General features: G+C 39.9%; 1 protein-coding gene across 4 annotated transcripts in view; it reads left to right on the top strand.

Annotated features, from left to right (window-relative positions):
* Dpr12 (defective proboscis extension response 12) overlaps window positions 1-21773 on the top strand; it is a 276297-nt gene that overhangs the window by 204503 nt on the left and 50021 nt on the right. For all 4 annotated transcript variants that reach the window (XM_071771541.1, XM_071771540.1, XM_071771542.1 and 1 more), the window contains one exon: window positions 19294-19428. In XM_071771541.1, coding sequence (XP_071627642.1) covers window positions 19294-19428 — 135 coding nt within the window. The remainder of the gene's footprint in view (window positions 1-19293; window positions 19429-21773) is intronic.

Here is a 21773-nt window from a genome sequence, read left to right as displayed (position 1 = left end):
AAGTATATTATATAATTATTATATTCCTAAATAGGTATATTCTAAAGAAAAAGATATTTCTAAATTCCATCTTGTGTTACAATCGTATATTGCATTAGTCATTAATAAGAAGTAAAGAAATAATTATGAAAAAGCATAAGTTTTGACGTATCTTCCTCGAGAAAGAAGGTTTCTTCGAACGTTACGTATAATATATACCATTGAACGCGTTAATTTGCGACAGCCTCGACGAATAGAAATGCAACAGGAGTGCCCTCCAAAAGGCGGAAAGAAACGCTTGAATGTTGCATAAGTTTCCCTGTAGAAGCGCTTCTTTATTCCGTCGGTGGATAGTACATCGCACGCGCGCGTCCGCGATATTACTGGCTCGATTCAAGTGGATAGTCGTTAAACTGCGAGACTCGGGCGCAAAACAGCCTTGCCCTGCTGCCATCCTTCTCCCCTTTTCCGTTCTTTAAGTCTCCTCGAAACGGCGCGGAGCCGCTCTCTCCCGCACTTGGACTAGCTTCGCGGGCCGCCAGGAAAGAAACACAGGAGGCCGTTATCCTCGGATAGTATCCGAGAGCACTTGCGAGTTAATGCGTCTCCGCTCGACTATATACGCGGACACGTCCGCTGTAGACAGAAAGAAAAGTACCCGTGAGAGGCGAAATGGTGGAAAACGCAATACGCGCGTGTACGCGAGAGAGGAGAGACAAAACTGTAGACGGGGGTTGAAATTGAAAAAGGGACGGAGAAAACGAGACCGGTTCTCCTCCTCTTTCCCAGGGAAGTGAGGGAAAATGGAGGAGGAGGCACGTTTATATTAGGCGCTCCGGGACTGTATCCCCTTAAACGGCTCGACATAGAATAATGTAGAAAAGCATATACGATTCTGTACGAGATCGGATGAAGTAGTCGTATCAAACGATAACTATGCACGGAAAAATCCGTCGAGCGCGAAGCGCTTCGCGTGTACTTCGAGAACGTGTATTATACTTTATAGAAGCAGAAAGGATTGTAGAAAAGATATTAGCCGACATATAAACGACAGAATTTTTTTTTAAATCAGAATACGTTAAAGAATAAATGAGAGCTGTATTTCATTTGCAGTAGAACGCAAACTCAGCTACTGAACAGCTATATAGGAATCTTTTCTTATTACTATAAATCTTTTTTTTAATAACACGTGCTATTTCCACAATGACCAATCCGTAGTAGATATAATCGTCAAGATATGCGAAGAATATATTTCTGTATCTTGAAGAAGAAAAGAGATCAAAAAGGGGACACGGATATTTCTCTTTTTTTTTTTTTTTTTTACCGAAAGACAAATATAAGAGAACAAAAAAGAGGGAAATAGAAAAAAATAGTTCCCACAAAAAGAGACGAAACGAAAAAGATACACCAAGGAAAAAGAATCTGAGTCAATTGAAGATGTCAAAGTCCGAGTAGCCGGGGCACTCTATCATTTATGTAGCTACTATTGGAAATAGAATGACTAACTCATTCGAACAAATAACCAAGTATAAAATGATGAGCTATTTTACGGATAGCTCTCTTTGAACGTGAATATATATGTGCGCGAAACTAAACAAAGAAACGGGAAAGTAAGTCGGGAAAAGAAGCCGCGACATAGAGACGTAACGAAGAAGAAAGTTCGACGACATACAAAGAATGATAGCACAGCAGGGGGAGGAGGGGGAGGAGAGGGAGGGCGAGGAGGACAACGAGAAGTGAAGAAAAGCAAGCGCGGAACTCGAAAGAAAAATAGATAGACGGAAACGGAGCGAAAAGACAGACAGAACGAGCAAAGGAGAAAACCCTTTGATGACGCTCGAGAAATCCTAGAGAAACTTAAAGCCCAAGAAAAGCGCATTGTATATTTTTAAGTCACGCGCGCCTGGGATTTATTCAAATAAGTGAAATAGAATTAGAAAACGTTAGGAAACATACATTAACGGCAGAGAGAGAGAGGAGTCATTAATGGAATTTGTGCAGAAGCTTTAGAGCAAGATGCGCTGGATGCTTTTGTTAAGAAGTCTCCGACCCTTCGTCGCCAAGAAACAAACTAACGGATAGCAGAAACCGTGGCAAACAACAATTCGATGATAATAGCGGGACACAATAACAGTGGAAGGAACGACGTGTAAATGGTTAAGGACGCCATAAACGCAACAAGGAGAGAAGAGGAAAGCGGGCGATGTCTATGAGGAAATTAAACGACGATGCTGCTGCTTGGAACGCGACCAAAAGGATTCTACTCAGACTAACTAAAACAGACGATTAATCCGACGGCGATAAAAGGTAATGAAAACGGATGGGGTAGGAGTAGGAAGGTTGGAAAGTGCGTGTAAACGAGTGCGCGAAATAATGCGCGGACGAAAGCGAGAAACGAATACACGGCAGGTTCGCGCGCCAAAGAAAAGAAAAGAGAAGAAAATGCCGAGAGACGGAAGCTCTGGCAACGTGTGAAATAATAGGCGTCCAATTTACGGCGAGCTGTCCACGAAGCTTCGCGAGAAAGAAGATAAAAGAGAGAGAGAGAGAGAGAGATAACGCGCGCGCGCGCGCGCGTAGATGTGCATGAGACAGATGGAACGAGACAGAAAGGTGAAAAGAATCGCTCAGGAGCTTATGTCGAGATAGTCAAGTCAACGTGCAATTTCAGACAGTCTGGGTCGCAGGCGGAAGGGCAATTGCACCAAACGGCGGAAAAGAGGAAATCAGTTTTCCGCGTTTCTCTGTCGGCTCGCAACCGCCGCTCTTTTGTTCCCTCGCGCGGACGCCCGGACTCGTGCATGCATAAGTGCGTGCACCACGCACTTGCCGCTTGCCGCAGTTGCAACTCACGGGCGCGTACGCGCGAATGGAAATTGCGGTTTCCCAGTTCAAAGAGCCGCTTGAAACCCGTCACGCTCCGCGGAATGATTACTGCGTTTGCAGCCGTTGCGGCACGACGAGAAAAGAGGATTTCGAAACGTAGCATTTTGTTTGTTAGGATTAGACGGGGATTTTCGGCGAATACGCAATGTACGTATCTTCGCATGCACGGAAGTTTCGGATGGTCGCAGTAATTTCTGCACGAATAATCCGGCAAACATATGTACGCGAATAGGAACAAAAATTACCGCGGGAAATAAACAAATGTAATAAAGCAATAAACATTTTTGCGAATTTACGTGTGGATTTATTCACTAATACACCGGAAATGTAATTAAATTATATGTGAAAACGTATTCTTTTCGTTCCTTCGTATTCCAGATATATTTATAGATTAATAGGATTGTTTGGCAATAACAAGCCCCGCGGTTGTGTATCTTTCATCCATCGGACGCAAATGCAAATTGCGATTTTTCGATCAACAAGTGCAGAACTGAATGTTCTGCGGAAACCGCTATATTATTCACTCCCACGGGATATGTACGCGACCCAGAAGCTCAGAAAGTATCGATAACATCGTCGCGGTCGGGGCGAATTTCACAAAACACGGAGACGTCTTAAAATATTTTATAAGATCGAGACTACGGGAGAAAATCAATTTATTTTCATAAATGTAAGGAACTCTCTTACGAATAGATACGGTCTGACGGCTGATCAGTGTAAGACTGGAATTGGATATTGCGTACCATGTGTATGGAATAAGGTCAGCGTGTGGATCTGCGCACGCAGATGCGAGACTGGGAATATATCGGGTACGCGAGTGGAAATTGCGGTTTCCCGTTCAAAGCACCAGCGGAATCGGCGGCGTCATAAAAAGATTATAGCATTTTCTATCGCGCAATATGAAAACCTGAATGGAATGTTATTTCGATTCCTTATATTTCTACAGATTTTTGGAGTATATATATAACGTGATCAAATATTGGATATCACAAAAAGTGGGAAGGCATGTGATTTCATTTTAACTAAATCTCCCTGTATTCTGAAGATACGAACATAATTGTTATTGGAATTTACTTGATTAATGGAAATAAAATGAAGTCAAACCAAAGACTTTTTATAGATAATTTAAGAAAGAAATACATGATTCGTTGACGTTTCAATCGAATAAATTTAAATTAATTTATTATATGGCGAACGAATCTGTTTGTTCTAAATAAATTGAAATATTAACCTCTATGCTTTTTGCTTCTTTTTCTTAAGTGGTTCATTCATCACACATAAATGTAAGAAACTCCGACAAGGAGATATATAATTTTTAATAATCGATATCAGGCTCAAGTAGTTTTATGAATAAACGAGAATATAGCGCGATATTTTAACGCACGTACGATTATTTTAACAGTACAAGTATTTATAATAGTCTGAAGAAAAAGGTAATGTCAGTAGAGCAACTAATAATTTAAAGCTTCTATATAAAGCAATACCGACTCTGTCTTTATAAATACTAAATATCAACCCCACATTTTCATGCGTAAATATGTAAAGAGGCAGAAATGAGCAGAAAACCACCTGATATCCATTCTTAATGTTTACTTAATCGAATTAATTGACTATCTTTAATGCTTGAAGCGCATTAATTAATAGTTTACGTTTTTTTCGAATATTGTGCAACTTTGCAAATAATTACGCGTTAATATTACTATAATAACATGTACAATGTATATATAGATATAAAACATTTATATCTACAACTTATATAAATAATAATAACTGTATAAGTAAACAAAAAGTAATAGATCCTTTCCTTTAGTCTAATTTTCTATAACTACGTCAACGATAACTACCCGCCTTTCAGTCTTGAACACCCTGCGAGAATGGACATTATAGATAAAGGCAAAGATGAAATCTTGCAGGTACTACAGTTGAGAAGAGGCAAGAGTGATACATTGTGGAGGTGAAACGTTCCAGTCATGGGAATGCAATTTTCAGACTAGGGATTTCTCTCGTCCGCACAGTTATAATTTGAAATCTTTAAAGTCTCCCAGGAGTCAAAGAAAGGGGAAGCTCGACGATACCGTAGAGAGGTGCCACGTGCACCCTCGCATAGAACCCTCTCATAGAAATCCCATCCCTTGTGACTGCGGTCGCGTGTTGCCGAGAGATACCTACGTATCCTGTTCGCCGCTCGTCTTCACGTCGGCGAAATTTATTTCGAGTAAAAACGAACATTTCCGCCGATATGTGATACAGGCTGACGACGGCTCAAATCGAATTTTCGTCTTATCCGTCTGTACTGGACCGACCGTCGCACACACCGCCGTGAGCAGTCGTGATAGGATCGCCGGTGCGCATTCTCGAAGGGAGTTCACTTTTCACACGGAGTCTCTTGCCACCGCTCCATAAGAGATGTATGTCATCACATAATATCCGCGTACCCTCGTATACGAAAGCGCGCGCGCGCTCGCGCTCGAAAATAGAAATTATTTTATATACGTGAAAAGAAATCCTCCTCGTCTCTCGCAAGAAAGTCCCTTCTCCCTGCGGTAGATCACGTGCTGGGTCACCGATATTGGTATTTTCTGACCGGCGAACAAATAGCTTTCCTCTCACAGAAAGAAACCATTTACCATCGCTCTCAATGGTTAAAGGAAATTGCGACTAACAGGTGAAAGAGCATATAAAGATTGTCAATGGACTTTTATATGAATATGCCGTAATTTCTCGAAAATGCGTCATTATATATTTCAGTTAATTATCAAACAAATTTATTGCTTGTACGTATCGCATAATATTTAAATATAACGTCACACTTTTCGGCCGTCACTGGACATTTTAGCATATGAGCAATTTCGTGAACAATTTTTGTCGATATGCGAATATTTTTTACGTTTTTTGGAACATATATTTTAATCTGGAAAAAATTAGCGAATAACCATTTTGCTCAATATACAGATATCTATTTGTGAAAACAGAACACTGAGGGAGACATGATGAATGAGATGTGTGCCATTTACACTTGATATGACTATATATAATCGTGCGACACCGATGAATTTTTGCAACTAGTTTTAACGAACGAAAATAAGATTTCCATCATATGGCGCAGTTTCATCGCACTGCATGTGTATATTTAAATGAAACGTTCACATTTACAAATTTTGAGGATTATACTGCGAGAGAAATCACGGTCTTACTAAAATAATAATTAACTTTGAATACATAGGAGTTTTTATTTGGAAAAACTTAATTTGGAGGTATTGTTTAAAAAATGTATGACATTTATCCATTGTAAACTATTTATCTTCTCTCATTTATTTCCTCATTTCTATTTCAATTTTTGCAATAAATGATATATTTAATCGGTTCCAATTAACAATTAATTAATTAATCTCTATATTAATCCTTAAATGCGCAATTTTTCATATTCTGAATATTTTTAAATAAATAATAACTGCTTAAAGAATCCTCAAAAAATATTTAAAAAATTTTGTATTAACTTGAGCCCTTTACCAGATGGGAAGGGGGAAAAAGAGCCAGAAAAGCCAAAGAAAGCCTTTTATAGATGTGCAAAGCCACACGTTTTCAGTTCAAACTTCATAAGAGAGAGTATACGCACGGAGCATCGAAAAGTCATTTTGCATATATGCAAAGCTGCGTATACTTGAGGGTTAAGTTTATTTGAGTTTGCGCTGGAATTTTCTATCGCGAATGGAAAAGGATTGTCTATTTATAACCAGGGCGGACTAAAAGTACATGCGCATTGTCGTCCGCGTATAAAAATACATTGTTCTCGAACGGCATTCGGATAGTGTAGCCGTCACAATTACACGTCGCGATAAACAACCAAGTGCGCTTTAAATAGTGCATCTGCCACGTCGATACACAGCACTGACCGTTTAAAGCCGATGACTTCGTCCCGCGCACCGTTTTCTAGCGAAAAGCCTGAGGCTGACGACAAATCAAGCGCGTGCATGGCAGTGTGGCTGTGTGTCTTCTTGTAAATACCGCAATCCCTTCGCGTTTGGAACGGTGCGTTTCACGACTTCACAGGCCCCTTGTCGGCTTACTAATGAGCGTAAAGTTGACAGACAGGATTTACCTATACCTGTTTAACTTCTCAACAGTCCAGAAATCGCCTCTCCGCGATCTCAAAGGTCGGAACTGAATACTCGTGCTCGTCTTTGCCTCTGACGATATTCGATAGTCGTTAGGTTACCATCGCGTCGTTAAGTTTACCATCGCGTCGATTCGGATATTAAATAACGACATTGTTATATTATTTCTATGCGGTTAGGCACGGCAAAACACTTTTGAGTCATTTCGAATTGTTTTCATGAATATTTCATATCGAAAGTCGCAGTTAGATTTTACATTCTTGCAGAAATAATGTGCTATACACATTGTGATGATCAGTATCGGTAGTATGTTGATTTAACATGTCACATACACAATTTTCTTCAGATTAACGATCACGTATGCTTGACAATAAAAAGAGTTTTCTTACATAATCTAAGAGATTTGTATTAAATTGGTGGTTTAATACTACTGGTTTTAAAAGATACGACGATAACGAACATGTTAATTTGAGAATTTTTTGGTTGTTAATTTAATATGCATTAGATAACGTTGCTTTTTTTATTAAATACTTTTCATGAATTATTGAAATTTTTAATATACATTTAGTAAACGCAGGAATAAATTAATTTTTTTTTACGTCAACGGCGATTTTTCTCTCACTAAAGTTTTAATCAGAACGAAAAATGACTGCTGAAATGATAATTTAATTTCGTTCGAGTTAATCCCGCACGTAACGTGGGATTGCGTTAAAGCGCTCGCGATGACTTTCTCACCGTGCGTCTGCCAAGAAATTGCTACTGTCAGAACGGTCAGTCACGTAAAGCAAAGTCCAATAGGTTCCCCAGATTCCTGACCGTGGAACAAACCGAATTAACTCTACCTCGGATTTAACTGGGCTAACAAGAGAGTGGCGGAGTTCAGGACGTTGGCGCGTCGTCATTCTGAACCCTGCGGGGAAATGAAAATGTTTCGCTGCTCGTTTCACCTTCGAATCACCACGACGAACTGCAGGAAGTCCAATCCTCTTTCCCGCTAACTCGTCATTGGTACGTCCTGTGAGTACCGGCGGACTTTGTAACGATCGACACGCGCCCTATATACCAGTGACCCATGCAATAACGGTGACTTTCACGCAAATGACGAGAGAAGAGCCGGAGACGTTTTTTATCCCTTCGTGTCCCCCCCCCCCCCCCACTGAAAAACGATGGCTAAGATAAATCGCTGTACAGCCATCGCTAAAGTATTTTAATAACGTGTAACGTGATGTTCTATCGATCATTGTCCGTGTCTCGCCCGACTCAAACATTCAATAACCGATCAGATTCGTTGATGGGACATATTACTCTTCAAAGCTGTTCGAACAATTTTATCGAGAACAACTAATTCGAATTTATCATGCAAGGAAGGTAATATACGCACGAATCTCTCTCGTTAAAACTTGTGAAAGGGGCAAGAATACTCTCCAAGAATTACATTTAAAAAAAAAGAAAAAATGAACGTGATGGGACATTGATTACAAAAGCATTTATATTGATAATCGTGTTTTACTATATAAATATAAAATTAGTAATCTATTGAGATCGTATTTATTTCCTGAAGCCAGAGAGCGGCATTAATTTTCATAAAACTGAAAAATGAAAAAGATTGAGTATAAATTTATAAATATTTATTAAGAATGCAAATATAAAGATAAATGTACCTTAAAGTACATAAAAGTACCTTAAAGAGTCATAAATAACTGACAAGAGTGCGAAATCACTTGAAATATTCCGGGACACGTATTAGGCCTTCCATGTCATTTCAAATATTTTGTTGTGTTTTGAGCACCACATAATTTTGTTGGACGCTGTTTCTTGGCAGTAAACGAAATATATCTTGAGAAATGTACCCAATTATCACGCTTGTAATCAATAAATGTTGCTCTCTGGCTTCAACGTTTGGGAAATAAACACGATATTACTGAGTTAAATTAAAAATATATATACAATATGTTTTCAAGAGCGTCGCAACTTGATATAACTTCAATATAACAATTTTTTAAATTAAATTATTTTTCAAAACTATCCATTGAGTTGCAGAAAGTTATAACTAATCCGACTCCTTATTTTTTCTATTTGGAGATAAGTATACATCACAAATCAGATTCGTTATGCGATCTCAATGGGTTAATTTCGTAGATTCCGATTTTACCTTGATAATAGGAACAAATGGAACATCTTTATGTCTTTCGCTATAGGATTTTACGTTTAATTCTCGGGGTTTAAAGCACATGTGACCGTGCGCTTTTACCAGAAGACACTGTTGACCCATTCCACTTTTCGTTTCGATCAAGCGTATACCCCGCACACATCTACCGAGCGGCGCGATTCCTCTGATCAGCGAATCTGGAGCGCGTTAATCACAAGAGCGGCGCGCGCTCTCCCACGCTTGTCCCACCTCGATTAAAAATAAATAGGGGCCCGGACTTGCGTCGGCGGCGCAATATAATCGAACGCCCTGTCGACACGTGGTGTGTCGACATGAGGTCACAGCAGCAGCAGCAGCAGCAGCAATTCCTGGCTGTCGTTGCGGCGCACAATAGAGAGACTCCGCGATGGTTGTTGCCCGCGACGAAAATGACGAATAAGTTGAGCCAGGCAACCATCAGGCTTCGTCGTATTCGCGTTTCTCTCGCTATTCTCTCTACCCACCGGCACTCCGCTCACCGCTGTGTGTTTCCACGTCGACGCGGCTTACTTCGAGGCTTATGCGCGCGGAAATCGCCTCTCTTTTTCCCCTTTCTCTCCCTTATTCGCGAGGCGAAAGCACGGAGGCGGCGGAAAGAACTCATTATGACCGGAGCTTTTATGCCAGGGTCCTCATTCTCGAGCGAGTCGTATACCATTCTAAACAGTCCCGAAATTCGAGGGACGCGTTCGCGAACCAGGCCGGGTTGGTCCACCCTCTTCTCCCCGTAGCCGAGGCGAGACTGGGGAATGACGATGGCACGACGCAAAAAGCAGGATATTGTGGTTATCGCCGCGCTGCTTCTGGGGCTGAAATACGTGTTAATAGGACGTCTGTAATTAATGGCCGCAGCGCCGGCCCAGTGTCTTGAATGGCTAAGAGAGATTTTTATAATGGATTTTCTCGTGGGTTTCTTTAAAACGCTCGTTGTTGTTATAATCATGTTGCGCGGGATTTATTAACGTTACGACATAATTGATTAACGTGCCGTTGGCCGTTATATTTTCTAGCCCGGTACCCTACGTCGGTTTCCCACGAGCGGCTGACAATTTTCTCTCATTTCTCAATGGTACGTGTAAAAAATTCTTACACGTAAGAAATACCATTAGCCATATATCAAGGCGTATATCCAAAGGATGCCTGAGGAATAAACTCATAGCATGTCTACTTTCTTCCCGCTATGCAAATGAAAAGGCAGAGGCAGCAAGGTATAGCCGAGCACATTGATTATACGGTTGAAGTTTCGTGTGACTTCCACGATAACACACACCCGACTATATTCAGTTTACAAATGACATGTCATTACGTGCATGATGGGCGCGACGTTATGGCGGAAAACAAGAAAATATAGCGTCTCTCCGCTCGAAGGTATACAATTTTTTCCCCATTTTCTCGCGGCAGCAGCAGCAGCGCGTATTTGCGGAACGTTTCGCGCTTCTCATACACAGCCGTGGACCCTCTTATCGACGTAAGTATCCCGGCGAATCTGTCGTCTGTCACGTCCGCCTTTGGACGCCCCGTAGTATTGCATCCCGTTTCGCCGGAAGAAAGTACGACGTCAAGTAATACAGATGGTACGTTAGATGAAACGCCCTGCCGCACGCCCGACCTTTTTCTAGGACTTCACGTGTCACACCTCGAAACAGGTGCCTGCCCGGACCAATTCCCAGAAGTACCTATGGATTATAAATAGCGCCGGGGACTACTGCTGCACGATCTAAAGATATAAAAAGATTAAACCGGTCACTGTGTGCGCGGGCATTTACGCGGATCTTTCGCGTCTGACCTATCTCGAGACAACTTGACCCTCCTGGGCTTGACGTTTCTGTAATTAATAACTTCGGATATATCCTGGTTGAGCTCTTCACTCTCCGAAGGAACTTGCGATAACATCGATCGACATCTCGACCTAACTTTTTTTTTTATATATAAATATCAGCGAAGCGGCCAGAATAAATTATCAACTTGGCGGTCAACGACACCGCGTTGACCTCGCCATCCACCTATCCACCGTGGCTTCGTTAGACCCTCGTTTATTTTTCTCTGAAAGTGTGTGTATATAATTCATATGAATAAACATTTTGTTTAGTTTCATAACATTTATTTCACGTATAGGCGTCAAACATTTACGAGACGTAAAATATAAAATAACATATAATGTTGTCTTTATCCAATTTTATAGAAAAACCTGCGGAAATATTAAATAGATTAAAAAATGTATTCGTATTTTTTCTTAAATTTTTCATTTATTAAAACATTATTATTTAAAGATCAGATCATTTTCTGTTGCTCTGTTGTTCAAACGTTATTGACCGATGATGAATTCATTCGTGTTTGAAAAAGCATAATTTAAATCATCGTACGATATTGTTAGAGCTTAATATTAATAAAGTTTTTTACTACAGGATTTATAATTATGCTTGTCTTTCACTTTTTGTCGTGGTTTGTTGTTTTTTCATCTTTCATATATTATACACGAAACTTTGTTTACATTGAATAGTCTTGTATGAAAAATAACCGGCCACAAGAATTAGTTTTTACGTGTGTATAACAATATATTAACGTAAAAATGATAGAAAGAAAAGAATAAATGATTTTAGCAATCTAGTAGATGAGAATCTAATAGAATTAGATATAGGATAACAATCGGGAAATTGTTGAAACTAAATGGTTGTTATTTTGGACAGACGAATGGACAGAATGAACTGAATGAATAAACGGTACATTGTAAAAGAAACTCGACATTTTTATTAACATATATTATAGTACGAAGAGATCGGTGGAGTCGGCGCAGACCGGCGGAGGATCGGTGAAGGACCTTTTGAAAACTATTAATTTTATTTTCTAACATTAACAACTGTAACTGTGCCTTCAAAGAATTCCAGGCAAATTTGTTTCATGGAAATGGCCATCTGTGATTTTCCGAACGTATATCACTGAGCTATACGCAACCAGCCAAATTTTTAACTTTTTTATGATGTTTATTTTTACAAACTCGTGAACATATTTTTTTTGCACTATGTGCTAATAAAAATGATGAATTTCTTCTACAAAATATATTTAGTTCATTTTGCCCTGTGCATTTTTATTACATAAAAACAGCTATTTAGTTTCAGCAACTTTCCGATTGCCATCCTGTCACATCGAAAAGACAAATAGGACTAATACGCGTTAATGTACATATATCAATATTATTAGAGCACAGAAAGAAACAATGCCTATAAGTATTGTAAGACATGGTGACACAAAACAATAATACGTTCTTTCATCAAAGCAGCTTTTGCTCTCTTTAGGAACCTTTTTCTCCGCTTTATCCCGCCCGTTACGTTTAGCACAGTGTATATGGATGCACGAACAGAAAGCGAGTTTACGGAAAGGGCGATTTAGCGCCCGTATCGGAATTAGAAGCAATAGCGTGCGAAAGTTTACCCCCGCGTATCACGGTCACCCGAAACCTCTTGCGTGAGCCTCATACAAATTACCCCGTCGTTGTGTCATGCGTGCGTGTCGGCTGTCGCTATTCACGCCAGCTCGACTCCCCGAAATATAGCTTTACGTCCGCGAGGCTATCGTCCACGCGCCGTTTGACATGTCGTCGAACGTCATTACGTATATCATCGGTCACGAACGTGCCACGGTACACCGTGACGCGAGTTATGACCCCCTCGCGCTCTGCGGAAAGCTCCAACGTAAGCACGATCGAGACAGGTGCTTAGTGGTACGGCATAAAACATACATAAGAGGATGATCTGGCATTATGGTAAGAGAGACGCATATGCCGTAACTTATCTACATATCGGGCACATTTTGCTCAAGAACTGACACATATTTTTAAAAAATATAAGCATGTTATACGTTCAGAATTTATTACATTAAATACTTTCTATCGAAGTTCTTGCTCGTCGGTACTTAATTAGTAAATCATAATTTGTCAACGAGTTAACATTGTTACGAAATTGTCGTAATCAGTATTACGTTTGCACAGTTCACCGGAGAAATTCTGGGCTGAAGAGTTAAGATGCGTAACCCCTTAAGCGAGATTGACGCGCGCTTGTTTACGCGATAAGCACGGGCTAAAGCGGCTCGTGCAAATAGCATTTCAGTACGAAGCGCGCGTATACATCGCGCCCCGCGGCGAACGGGTGACACTTTCGGCCCGTGTGTGTTTGACAAGCCGGTGAAGAAAAGAACTTGGATTACGACAAGAGACGGCGACGATGACGTCGGCGATTCCCAGCGAACCCGCGCTTTTTCCGCGTCGCTTTTCTTTGCGGTCAGCCGTCCCGCGCAACGTCGACGTATGAGGACGTTGTATTTATGCATTGAATATTTTACGTCGCTTTCTGGAGGAAACTGACGTTTTTCATTGGCCGCTTTCTGATAGAAACTGACATATGAACGTGATTGTAGAAAGAAGTCGTATCGCGAAGAATGAAAAGGGCAACCGACGAGGAAATTACATTTGTTCCAATGGCGTCGTTACTATTCTTTTACGAACAATATGAAAATAAAGCTAACTAAGAAATAAAAACACAAATTGTACGCGAATTGTTGGCGTCTAAATAGGACATGATCATGAATTTCGATTACTTCTTCTTTTTCTTTAACGAAGAGATTGTTAAATTGTACTTTCTAACTTTTACTCCGCAACGGAAAGGCATTCTCTGGTACTGGAGGCACTTGCCCGTGACGTTAGCCGCGCTAAATGCACGAAAACGAGCGTGAAAAAGCCCCGCGTAAAATAGAACAAGTTTTATTGTGAAAATATACGCTGTACACCACGTCCGGTGAAACCATAAAGGCAAAGGTTATGAGCAACAAGGATCTGTTTCCACAAATTATTATTTCCCCGCGGTAGCTTCAACCATGAGAACAGAGAAACATCAGTGGTGTTCATTTTGAAAGTAATAGAAATATACATGTTTTTTTTTTTACGAGAGAGCTAGGAATGACTTTTTTCATTTAAAAAAATCGACGCACGATACTCTCGGTAGATTCGGAAATAAAAAATAAAAGTTGCGGTAATTCAGGAAAACAAGTAAATGCGTTAAACGTGATTTGCCGCCCCAGAAACATTTCCAATTTTCAGTACATAATTTACGTCACTATCACGCCGCACTTAATCGGATTAAAAAGAAAACGAAGAATTTTCATGAAACACATGTGGCTCCAATTAAATATATGAGAGTAGTCGTTAATAAATGCAGAATTATTTATTGATATCCTCGCGTTCAGAATAACAAATAAATAGCTAATGTACTGTAAAGGTAATAATCCGACTGATTAAACCGAATTCCATATTAATCTAATTTGCGCGTGTCTGTTGTGTATTAGCGCGGTACGGTAAGTTTTATACATAGAGCGTTAAGTAAGAATATTGCAATGAAAAACTTGCGGCTCTCGCTACTACTTTCAAGCACGCGAGCAAACATATGAGGTACTGGTGCTGTAGACATGAAAATTTTTAATCAACGCATGGGAAGAGAGAACGATCGGGGACGAATGAAAAAGTCATACCTATGGATTTTCATGATTACGAAACCTCTAGCAACTGTGAAACCGGTTGCATGAAAAATATTTTGCTGTAACGGAAGATATTTTTAATTATTACGTGATTATAACTAATAAATACGAAAAGGTATCAAATGAAATGAGAGCAATGAATGAATAAGTAAAATATCTATATTTTCAATTTTACATACTTTTATAAAAAAAGTTTATAAAATATTTAAAAAGGAGAAAAATAAATTTATGTAATATTTGCCACTGCACAGAAAATGCGCGCGCGAGAAAAATAACATAAATAGAGAGAGACATCTACTCTCTCTCTCTCTCTCTATCGTTGTATCATTATATACAATGTTATATGATTTTCTTGAATTTCATATTTTTGACAAACAGATTTTTTAGTTCTATACGTATTTGTACTTCTACAATATTGATTTATCATATGATATTTTTATTCCATCACATTCCAAACATGTCTATTTTCTAAGAACCGTGTGTAATTTAAATGGGAATTAAAAAAACAGAATATAGCATATCTGATAGATAACAAATCTTAATACGTGAGTTACAAAACAGCGAGATGAAGAGAAATTGTTAAATGAAAGCGTATTAAATAGATAGATAATTTGTCTGTCGTAGATGAATTTTTTTGCAAAATTTATATAAATGGAATAAGAGATGAAATAAATGGCAAAACGCATTATTATTATTGTGGAAAGGTCAATGTGTGATAATCGCATCTGCCACGAACACATCGAGGTGTGTGGCCATAAGGAACCTCTCTGATATATTTGTGCTGAGGTCAAATAGCCGACGTAAAGAGCGTATTTCCGTGAAGCGTTTCGCAAGGGGAAACGAGGCCCTGGCTGATATATGCTCGAGCCTTACTCCTGAAAATCCGGGACGCTCGGCTCTCCTTCGCACAATTGCGAGATTTTCGAGGAGCCCGATCCGTGACAGACGTCATTTTTTTTTATCCCCACCGTGCCTCAGATAAGAGTATCCGTGCGTTTTTAGAGGCAGCGGGAGGGAAAAAAAGAGATGAAAGAGAGAGGAACGAGCGATACACGAGGTCGATAATCCTCGCCGGAGGGTTATTCCGAGCCAGCACGACGCGCGCGGCTCGTGTATTAATCGCAAACGAAAAAAATAAAAAAAAGAACTCGCGGTTCAGTTCGAAACGCGAGCGCGACGAACGACATTTACATAGGCAATTCGCAACGCGGCGGTAATTGTAAACGCATATCCGCGCCAGATGGTCCGCGATTTTATCTTGAAAAGCCGGCAAAAAAGCTCGTCGTCCGCCGCGGACAAAATTCATGGCGCAACATTTATAGCGGCGCTCAGCCCGGCCGTTCCCTCTGCCGCGGCAAGATAAAATTTCGTGAGAAAAGCACGCGCGCGCGGTAATATTTCCTTCGCAAATTTATCTGCCGTTATTCAAGCGCGATGAAAATAAACGTCACTCGCGACGCTCGGGCGCGGTCGATGCAGCAATTGCAGCACAATATGCGGGGCGCGCTCTCCTCGATCGAGGAGACCGTGGGAGGGTAAACAGGCGTCGCGTGCCGGCCGATTAATCAGAACGCACATACTTTTAATTCGCGCGATTTTGCATGTTGACCGCGCCACCGTTCATTTGACGCCGAGAGGCAGCGAGAGCAAGTACGCGCAACTGCATCGTATTTATGGAGTTCGCCGGCAAAGTGAGCGAGTATATCACTGCGAATATAGTATCGCATTGGGTAGCCCGCAAATTCGCGCTCCATACTTCATGCAGCGCAAGCCCTCGATCATTCCGGAGTCGGCCCTTTCGTTTACGAAAATGTCAACACGTCAATAATTAATTAATTGTATTAATAAAAATAGAGACTTTCAACGCGGCTGAAGCGACAGATTAAAGAACTATCATATAAACGAAAACATATAATTATTCTTATAGAATTAATCTTAAATTTTCTGGCAGGATCGAGAGGAATTTTTCAAGAGAATAGGCACGAGTTATTTTTAATCGAAATGCACTTGGATCGAGAATAAATAATAAAATACGATAATAGAAATATCAGTCGATTAAACAATACTGCCATACCTAGCCGTGGGGGATAACGATTACTCGTTATTGCTTGTCGTCTGGGTTCATAGCCGACGGACACAACGTTTTGTCGAATAACAGATTTTTCAAGACAGTTAAACGTACAGGGATTTAATTAACTGGGCTCTCGTCTCCTATCCACGGTTCTTTTGTACCGCCGGAGTGACCCATCCACCACCGGCGTAACAACAAGAGCATCAGCGCTTGTCAATTTCCTCCTTTTGTCATGCAAAAGCACAGAAGACTTTGCACCGCTATTATAACGCGTCGCCCATAGAATATACCGTTTTATTAATGCGATTATACACCCGCGCGCGACAATGGTGGATGTACAACGCGTATACAACGGGTCGAGATTTTCACCCCCTCCCCCCTCTCTTTCTCTCTCTCTCTCTCTCTCCTCTCTCCTCTGTCTCTCCTCTCTCCGTCGCATATTCCCGTAAAAACGAAAAAAATGAAGAAAGAAGAAGCAGCGGAGAACGGCGAAAGCAGCCAGGCGTTTCATGACGTTTCATAACCGCAACGTATACGCGGCCAGAAGGCGCGCGCGTATAGCGTTTAAAAAAAAAGGAGATAAAAAGAAAAAATACCATCAGCCAGCATCCAACTGTATATTTATTCGCGGTGACATTTTTACCGCCGACGCCCGTACAGGCGCACGATGCGCAGGAGATGTGTTCCGAGGATGCACAGTCCGGCGCGCCCGCCGCTCGTAGCGAAACGCGAAGAGGAAGAAGAAGAAGAAGAAAGTTCCGCGCGTCGCGGCGTCGGAGGCGACCGGCGCTCGTCCAAGTTGGCAGCGGAACGATACACTTCTCAAACTCGCATAATGCTTTTTTATGAGCGCGGCGTACCTACCTACGTGTACCTACCTACCTACGTAGACCATTGTCCTGCGGCAAACTTTCCCGGAGACTCGCGGAGTTCGCTGCAGCTGCACGCTCTTTCTCTCTCTCTCTCTGCAGCATCCCGGCGCACGATAAAACGACATACGTATATCCGGCGACATCCCACGGTACTCGGGATAGAGGAATGGTTTTTCGAGCGAATGCGCTTGAAAAAAGATCCGCGTTGTTTCCCGAATATCACCGAAAGATGAAGTGGAAAGAAAACGGTGCAGCGGTAATATTTTTGCTCGCGTTGTTTTAGCGAAATTGTATAAGGAAGAAGTATAAAATATTATATATATATTTGAGAATGTGATCTTTGCAACGCGACATTAACGTTTTACAATTTTTAAATTATATAATTTCAGTCACGTTTCGTGAGATAATTCTTTTCTGTCTTTCCTGTGGATATTGAGAAGACTTTTGGGAAAAGATTGATATAATATTCTTTTTTCCTTTTAATCTTTTTTCTCACATTGATTATAATATTGCATCACCTCCAAAAATAAAAAACGCAAATAAATCATTAAGTTCTTTGTTTTTCTCCTCAAAGCATTCTTATCAAAGCACAAAATAATAGTACTGAATAAAATTTGATAATATTTATGTACGTCTTTCTTCATTAAGATAACGACTTGCCTGTTTCATTAAATAATACAATATTTGTACTGTATGTTCATATACATCTTTGTACAATTAAATGTCACTAAATCAGCGTAACGAGAAAGATTGCTGGGAACAGATGATTAATGAATTATTAATGAACGGAGCATATTAAATTCTTATGAAAATAAATTTATATATATAATCTATATATATGCTATATTCATCCATTTTAAGATTTTTTGTTGAAAAAGGTTGAAACTACTAGAGAAGCACTCAGTTTTACGTTGAAATATTTAAAGGACTGCACTTAAAAACCCGGTATTTCGAGTTACAACACATTTTCGGACAAAGTTGTCGATAAGCCGATTTCCATGCACTCGAAACCCGTTGAATTAATGCTCACTCAGCTTTCGTATTGTGCGTTTGCATATTTCCAAGCATATATTCTGACCGAAAGCATGTAAAATATCTTCAAATCGTGACAAGTTATCTAAAGTGCTCGCTATTCAAAAATTAAAACAAAATTTTTTACACCAATTTATAATAAATACGTGAATATGGCTGTTAACAAAGCTTTTGATTCTATAATTGATGAGCACTTATTAATCTGTTCGTCACAATTTGCTGAAAAATTAAGAAATATTTCAGTCAATAATACTTAAACAAATAGCCTCTTGTATGTATTTGTTGTAGAAGCTCTTTTTAGCTACTATGCGCTGAGTCCGATATTTCAATGGAAATATTTTCGTTTTATCTTTGTGATTCGTTTAGATCCAACTGGATGTATACAGCTGTGTATGTATATTATCATCCTCCACGAAGCTAAAATAAAATAAATTAGAGAAATATTAAAGAACTCGCGCGAATATCGCTCTTCTTTTTCTGTTTTCAAATTTAATTTTGGATTTTACGATATTTTTTATTAATATGATTCTTTTCACGTTAAAATTCTCTTCGTAATATGTCAATCGTCACATATCTCGATTTATTTCTGCAAAACAATTCACAGTTGCCGTATTTTTTATTTTCCAGGTCTCGAGAAGTGCAGGGATACTGTCACACTTCGTCAATCTAAATATAGTGATACCAGAGGCGTTTATATTAGGAAGCGACGAGCATCACGTCGACGTAGGATCTATCATAAATCTCGTGTGCATAATAGAGAAGGTAAGGACATACACTGCATGCTGCATTAGTGAAACGCTTACTTTATGCTGGCACGAGCGAGTCTGCTAATAAATGTAAATAACAGAAATTTCTTGCGATAAGGCAGCAGCCACGCACGCAGTTTTTCTTTTAAATCGATGTTCTTTTCGTCTCTACGCGCTTATAACGCGAGAGCTTGTTACAGTACGCCACATGCGTTGCACGAATATGAACAAATATTGATCGTTTTGTGCCAGCTATGTTTGATTACGCCGACGTTTAAAATTATTTACATTTTTAATATGTTTACACGAGTCGATTGATGTATACGCAACGCGTAATTTCGTTTTACAAATATATATCGAAATTGTTTTTCTTGTCACGAAATAAATAAAAGGCGATCAATTTTGACAGGACTTTTATCTTTATTGGCATTCTTGTCGTCGCCATCTGCATCTCGATGACAAGCATGTAATAGAAAAATAGAACTTCAAATATCTGTACAAGATATCCCAAGTTTTCTCTGTATTTTTTTTATTATTATTACATTTTCTTTTATATCGAATTTGTAGAAATTCTTCAATTCAGAAACGACAATTTCTTAAAAAATCAAGACAATATCTCTGAAAAATGTACAAATCTCATACAAAAACATTACTCTTAAAATCTCTCAAAAAAAGATAATCTGAAAATTTAAAGATTAAAAAACTTCGATATTTCCCGAGTGTAGCAATTATGTTGCATTATGTCCACTTAATATTAAATCGGTTACATTGATTTTTAATGTGTAAGCAAAGGCCGTGACGATACGCTGAGCGAAGATTGCATCGCAACGTATAAACTTTTCCATTTCATAAACAAAATTGCGATACGCAAGGTGTATCTCTCGGGACGTTGGCGTGCACGCGGGATTAATTATCATCAGATGCGTTAATAGCAACCAGCTTCAACTCGTTCTCATACGTATGTGCATACGTGGCGGGGTACGACGTTAACAAGAGTAATTCGTGCGGGTCGTATCGCGCTCGCAATCCCGCACCCGTCGTTTCATCGTCCTCGTAACTTTTGACCTACATATCCCTATAGATTATTAACGTTTCCAGAAATTCGTACACGCGAAAGTGTGTTGCCGCCGTGTATACGCGCGCGCATTTTCGCCCTGTTGAATATCGGTGCATTTCCCGTCCACAAGGCGCGGCAGACGCCCGTTCGACGTTCGTTCAGCACTATATACACACATACCCGCGATATTTCAGTCACTTTATCGGATTCTGCCGCTTGTCTGCGGATTCCGCAATATGCAAGAGCGCGGCGCCGAGCTTCCTCTTTTATACTCTACTATATTTGCAGCGCGGCGCGGCGACGGCGACGCGAAAGAAGAACTTGCGGGACCCGATGACATTGATTTTGTTTTAATTGGCAACTCTGTGTACGCTAGATGCCCATTAATTAAACTGATAAATTAAAATCGCTGCGCTCGTGGCCGCGTCGCTGCGGTGCGGCCGAAAATTGATTAAATTCGTGTTCTGCTCGACCTTTCAGCTGCGTGCCGACCATCCTCCATTCCCAATTTAACAGGGCGCCGCCGAGTCCGTTTATTCTTTTATACTGTTTCGTAATACAAGTGTGTTTTGTGTGGCGGTACAAAAGTTCTGGTAGCGTCTAGAAGAGGATAACATTATTTCTTCGTTTAATTCATGGTTCTACTTATGATACAACAGACGAGATAAACATCATTAATTCCGTGATTGTAGTTCGTAAGGCATTGTTATTCTGAATTCATTAGAAAAATTCGAGATACAAACAAAATGGAATGGCGCGGGCGGCGCTGAAATACAAGTCTTGTTTATGTTTCTTACTCTCGTTGCATATTGTAATTCCACAGTACTTTGCACTATTTTTATGTAAATTTAAACATTCTTTCCATGCTCTGTCTTCACCCATTTATTGCATGAAAATCGCTGACAAAGGAATTGAAAAAAGAAACAAATTAGCTCAATATAGTCAAATTAAGGATAAATGTTCTAAAATAATAAATGCTAAATAACAATATTCCATTGACCTGCGAAAAATTCTATTAATATTAAAAAACATTTAAATCGGAATTCATTTGCGAATTCCATTCATTGCACAGAGCCATCTTTATTATCGGTTTTTCCATACATACATAAATTACAATGTTATTATCAGCTCTACGATTTTCGGGGAGGGACAAGCGTGCACGCGAAGAAAACGCGCAGCGCCGCGACGCGGATGCCGATTCCACAGTAATTGACAAGCGCGGCCATAAATACCGTTAATTAAACTGATAAATTAAAAGTGTCACGGTACAGGGTACCTGAAAATTGATCGCACGCAGATCAGCG

This window comes from Temnothorax longispinosus, chromosome 2 (genome assembly GCF_030848805.1).
Source record: "Temnothorax longispinosus isolate EJ_2023e chromosome 2, Tlon_JGU_v1, whole genome shotgun sequence".
Lineage (NCBI taxonomy): Eukaryota > Metazoa > Arthropoda > Insecta > Hymenoptera > Formicidae > Temnothorax > Temnothorax longispinosus.
The sequence above is the reverse complement of the archived record's forward strand: the minus strand, read 5'-3'. Positions and strand labels throughout refer to the sequence as shown.